At 51.0% G+C, this 5,621-nt stretch overlaps 1 protein-coding gene across 1 annotated transcript; it reads left to right on the plus strand.

Annotated features, from left to right (window-relative positions):
* The first annotated feature begins 1,383 nt into the window (after positions 1-1,383).
* On the plus strand, positions 1,384-5,018 carry LOC119800964 (glycosylated lysosomal membrane protein). Its single transcript, XM_038311354.2, has 6 exons — positions 1,384-1,542; positions 2,036-2,290; positions 2,449-2,640; positions 2,735-2,953; positions 4,157-4,413; positions 4,524-5,018. The coding sequence occupies exons 1-6, from the start codon at positions 1,426-1,428 to the stop codon at positions 4,687-4,689; spliced, it is 1,206 nt and encodes a 401-aa protein (XP_038167282.1). The 5' UTR covers positions 1,384-1,425; the 3' UTR covers positions 4,690-5,018.
* Positions 5,019-5,621: the final 603 nt, after the last annotated feature.

Genomic DNA, 5,621 nt, shown 5'->3' on the forward strand with positions numbered 1-5,621 from the left:
CTCTGCGGTGTTTTCATGACATAGTTGTGTGTCTGTCACGCCAGAGGACACCTATCAGGAGTTGTTCTCTTCCACCATGTAGATTCTTGAGGTTTAGGTTAGGTCATCAAGCTTGTCTGTCAAGTACCTGCTGAACCTTCTCTCAGGCCCCAGAATTTGAGTTTCTAATCCTCCTGTTTCCACCCACTGAGGGCTGGGATTACTGGCTGGCTTGGCCCACCACATCCTGTTTGTTTGGTTGGATTTTTGAGACAGGGTTTCTCTTAGTCCTAACTGTCCTTGAACTCACTCTGTAGATCAGGCTGGCCTCAAACTCAGAGATCTACCTTCTTCTGCCTCCTGAGTTCTAGGATTAAAGGCATGCGCCGCCACCACCCAACCACATTCTGTTTTTATATGGTGCTGTAGTGAAAACCCAGGACTTCATGCGTGCTATCTAGCCCTTCTGGGTTTGGGTTTGTTTTTTGGGTTTTTTTGTTTTGTTTTTTGTTTTTCGTGCAGGGTTTCTCTGTAGCTTTGTAGCCTATCCTGGAACTTGCTCTTGTAGACCAGGCTGGCCCTGAACTCACAGAGGTCCGCTTGCCTTTGCCTCCCGAGTGCTGGGGTTAGAGGCGTGCGCCTGCAGTTCTTTGATTTTAACTAAAGCTCACTTTAGTCTAGGCTGTCCTCAAGTTCATGGTGCTCCTCCTACCCCAGTCTTTAGAAGCCGGTGTTACAGAAGCAAGCCATCCCTCCCAGCTCGTTTCTGTTTTCTGAGACCACCATAGCTGAGGGTTCTTTAATTATCATTATTATCACTATACATTTCATGTAGATAAACACGAATGCCACAGAATGCATGTGTAAGTCAGGGTATGGCTTCTGGGTTCCACCATGTTGGTCCTGAATATCCAACTCATGTCGAACTTGGGGCACCTTTACCCACTGGGTCATCTTGGTGACCCCAGGGTTCTTATTTTCTTTTCTTTTGAGACAGGGTTTCTCTGTGTGTTCTTGACTGCCCTGTAACTCTGTTGACCAGGCTAGCCTTGAACTCACAGATATCCGCCTGCCTCTGCCTTGGGAGTGCTGGGATTACAGGTGTGAGGGTTCCTCTCTCTACCTTTCTGCCACAGTAGTAATGCACAGGTTCCACATGAAATTTACATCTGGGCATACATGCCCACCACAGGTATATTGGATGGGACTGGCAGGGGGTCAGAGGAGAAGCAGGAGTGTTTGCACAGCTGGTCTGGAATGTCTTGCAGGCCAACCTGTTAATCTACCTTCAGCCTTCCTGACGCTATTTCAACTTGTATTGACATCTGTGTTAATGAACGCTGTCTCTTTAAGAACTGGTTAGATGGCCCGCCCTCTAAAGGGATCAGGAGGAAGGGAGTCATGTGACTCTGAGCCTCTTCCGCTGAGTTCAACTCCGTCTGCTGTATGTGCCGCGGTTGGGAACCTTGCTGGGGCTGGGTACCCTGTGCCCCAACCCCATGGCTCCTTTTGAGTCTTGTGTGTGCAGCTCCGTTTGTTCTGCTGGGAGAAGAGACTCGCCAGGTAAGAGTTCTGGAACTAGAGTAATAGATGCTTCCAGAAATACAACCTTTCTACAATGACTGGAATCTGGGGCAACGGAGGGGTGGAGGGTGGATGCAAGAGAGGAGTGACCCCAGAGAGCCAGCGTGGAGCCATGAGTGATGGGAAGGACTGTGGAGGAGAGCATGCATGACGGCTTCCTGCCTTCTGGTGATGTCAAGCCATCAGAGCCCAGCAACAGGGAAGTTTGGGGATTTAAAAAGCCTTCTCAAGCCTAAACTTTGATCGCCTCACCGAGGTCAGGGTAATCCTGAATCTACCCTATTTCTTCTCAACCCTACATCTGCCCCTGATTCCAGGATCCCCTCAATTTCCACACATCCCTCTTGCCTAGGCCTCAAAGGCCCTTGCCATCCCTGGCATTGCCCAGGTCCTGTCCTCCACCCACAAACTGCTTCTTTGCCTGTGACCATCCCTGACCTTGTTCTCTCCATCCCACAATCCCATGTTCTAGGTATCTATGGAGGTTATTTCCGGTGGGCCAAATCCCCAGAGCCTGCTTCACATCAGGGCAGTGGGCACCAACTCCACCCTGCACTATGTATGGGGCACCCTAGGGCCTCCAGCTGTGGTGCTGGTGGCCACCAACACCACGCAGAGTGTCCTGAGTGTCAACTGGAGTCTCCTGTTGTCTCCTGATCCCGATGGAGGTCTGATGGTGCTCCCCAAGGAAAGCATCCAGTTTTCTTCTGCTCTTGTCTTCACCAGGGTGAGGGAGCTGAAAGCTCATAGGGACGAGCACAGGGACAGAGTTCGTTCTACCCAAAGGGAGAGGGGAGGGCTAAGGACAGGGTGGGTGGAGTGGGAGCGATCTGCAGGAGAATGTCAGAGGGAGGCAAGCCCAATTCCACTCCACCCTGTCCCCAGCTGCTTGAATTTGACAGCACCAAGGTCTCCGAAGGGGCAGCCCAGCCCTCAGGAAAGCCCTACCCTCCATACTCCCTGGCTGAGTTCTCCTGGGACAGCTCCCTGGACCAGGCCACTCTGAGTGCAGCTTTCCAAGGCCACCCTGTAGATGACCCTACTGGAGCATTTGTCAATGGCAGCCTGGCCTTCAAGGTGAGGTTGTGGGGAAGGAACTCAGAAGGCTGATCTGTGAGAGGGGAGTATCCTTCAAGCCCTATTCTCCATGTGGCCTCCTCCTCCTTCCTAGGTCCAGGCCTTTTTGGGATCTGGCCGACCTGCCCAGCCCCCTCGCCTCCTGCACAGCGCAGATGCCTGCCAGCTAGAAGTTGCCCTGGTTGGAGCGTCTCCTCGTGGAAACCACTCCCTGTTTGGCCTAGAGGTAGCCACCTTGGATACTGGCCTTGGCTGCCCCTCCATGAAAGAGCTGCACTCCATCGACGATGAGTACGCACCTGCTGTCTTCCAGGTCTGGTCTCCACGGAGAGTAGATGGCTGGGAATATAAAATGGGATCCTGTTAGCATCCCAGAAAAGCAACCAACCATTTATTACTTTTTAAACAATGTGTTATTTTGCATGTGTGTTTGCAGGTGTGTATAAGTTCCTGTGGCGGCAAGAAGTGGGCATCAGATACCCTGGGGCTGGAATTACAAATGGTTGTGAGCCTCCTGACGTGGGTGCTGGAAGCTGGATTTGGGTTTTCTGCAAGAGCAGCAAGCCCTCAGTCACTGAGCCATCACTCCAGCTGCTACGGCCCCTTATTTTTGTTAAAGATATTTATTAATTATGTATATAGCATTCTACTTGCATGTGTCCCTGCAGGCCAGAAGAGGGCACCAGATTTTATTACAGATGGCTGTGAACCATCATGTGGTTGCTGGGAATTGAACTCAGAACCTCTGGAAGAACAGTCAGTGCTCTTAACCTCTGAGCCATCTCTCCAGCCCCATCGCCCCTTATTTTTTAAAGGATTTTGTTTGTTTGGTTGGTTGTTGTTTTGTTTTGTTTTTAATAGGGTCTCCCAGCCGGGCGGTGGTGGCACACGCCTTTAATCCCAGCACTTGGGAGGCAGAGGCAGGTGGATCTCTGAGTTTGAGGCCAGCCTGGTCTACAAGAGCTAGTTCCAGGACAGGCTCTAGAAACCACAGGGAAACCCTGTCTCGAAAAACCAAAAAAAAAAAAAAAAAAAAATAGGGTCTCCCTATATAGTTCTGATTGACCTAGAACTCTTGCTATGTAGACCAGGCTGGCCTTGAACTCACAGAGAGAGGTTCATCTGCTTCTACCTCCTGAGTGCTGGGATTAAATGCACACACCACCACACATGGTCCCTGTTTATTAACAGTACTCTGTCTGGATGATTTTAGTGTTGGGCTGTACTGATGTATCACCTGACATCTCTGCCCTCCAAGGAAGCAGGCAAAAGCAGTGTTTCACGGTCTTCAGATGGGATTCTCTGTGACCCGGGGCCCAGAGAGAGCAATGGCAGAAGAGCCTCTCTACTTTATGTAGAGAGGACTGGGCCCTGCCACAACTGGCATGCCCATCCTAGAATGACACTTAGCACTGGGGACGCTTGCTGGCCTCATTGCAGTAATCTGGGAGTAGTGGGAACAGAAAGATTGGCACAGGTTGGTCCATCTCTCTGCCTCCGTGGCCTTTCTCTCCAGCTGGACCAGTTGTTGTGGGGCTCTTCACCATCTGGCTTCATGCAATGGCGACCAGTGGCTTTCTCTCAGAAGCAGCGGGGTCGAGAATCAGCCCTCCCCTGCCAGGCGTCCTCCCTTAACTACACCTTGGCACATTCGCTCCCTCGCTCACCTGTTGTTCAAGCCTTCTTTGAGTCCCAGAAAGACTTCTGTGCCTTCACTCTGACATTTGGGGCTCCCACAGGCCCTGGCTACTGGGACGAACACTACCTCTCCTGGTAAGAACCAAGGATTTGGGGAGGTCAATGTGGAGAAGGGCTGAGCCCCTCAGCCTTCCTTCCTAAGCTTGCTTACCTCCTTTTTTTTTTTAAAAACCTTCTTGCTCTAGGTCAGTGCTTCTGGGAGTGGGTGTCCCTCCAGTGGATGCCTTATCCCCACTCGTCCTCGGAATCATGGCAGTGGCCCTGGGAACTCCAGGGCTCCTGTTGCTGGGGGGAGGCCTGTTTCTGCTGCTGCGACATAAGCCGTATTCCGAGTACCAGTCCATCAACTGAACTGCAGATGGAGGGGCAGGACCACATGCCTTGCTGTACCTCACACCATCGTAGGGGAGGGGCAGTGTTGTAATCTGCTGTTCTGCAGAACCTCAAAAGCCAGCCTCAGCTTACAGGGGCTCCCTGGGAGAGGCTAGAACTACTGGGAAAAGGAAGGGCCCCCTTGATGTTCCTTCTCTGTCATTTACCACTTTTCTTACACTTGGGTAAGACTTGAAGGCCTACAGTGAGTGACTGGTTGGCTGCCCTAAGGTGCATGAAATAGACATATTTTTCCCAAAAAAGATTTCAACTTCTCTCTTATTTTTAAATGAGATTTATGTATTTTACTATATGTGTGAATATTTTGCCTGCTTGTGTGAATGTGCACTGCGTTCATACATGCGTGCATGAGAGAGAGAGAGAGAGAGAGAGAGAGAGAGAGAGAGAGAGAGAGAGAGAGAGAGAGAGAATTGCCTGTGGAGGTCAAAAGAGGGCACTAGATCCCCCTGGAACTGGAGTTACAGATGGTTGTGAGCCACCATATAGGTAATGGGGATTGAACCAGGGTCCTTTGCCAGAGCCATCCATCTCTCCAGTCCAGATTCCAATCTCTTTCTCTCTTTTTCAGATGGGGTTTCTCTGTGTAGCCTTGGCTGTCCTGGAACTCACTCTGTAGACCAGGCTGGCCTTAAATTCAGAGATCCCCCGGCCTCTGCCTCCCAAGTGCCAAGATTAAAGGCCTGTGCCACCATGCCAGGTTGTTTTCAGCAAATGGGAAGATTAAGAGATTGACTTGGAAGGCAATTTCTATTTGAGGGCACATTTTCTCACCAATCCTAGTGGTCTCTCCCCAAGCCTCTGTGAACCACCCTCCACCCCTTGATCTTGATGCTAGGAGGTGACTTATGTCCTGGGAGTGGGGAGGTTAGCAGGAAGAAAGAGCCATGGGA

Source organism: Arvicola amphibius, chromosome 14 (genome assembly GCF_903992535.2).
Source record: "Arvicola amphibius chromosome 14, mArvAmp1.2, whole genome shotgun sequence".
In the NCBI taxonomy this organism is placed as follows: Eukaryota; Metazoa; Chordata; class Mammalia; order Rodentia; family Cricetidae; genus Arvicola; species Arvicola amphibius.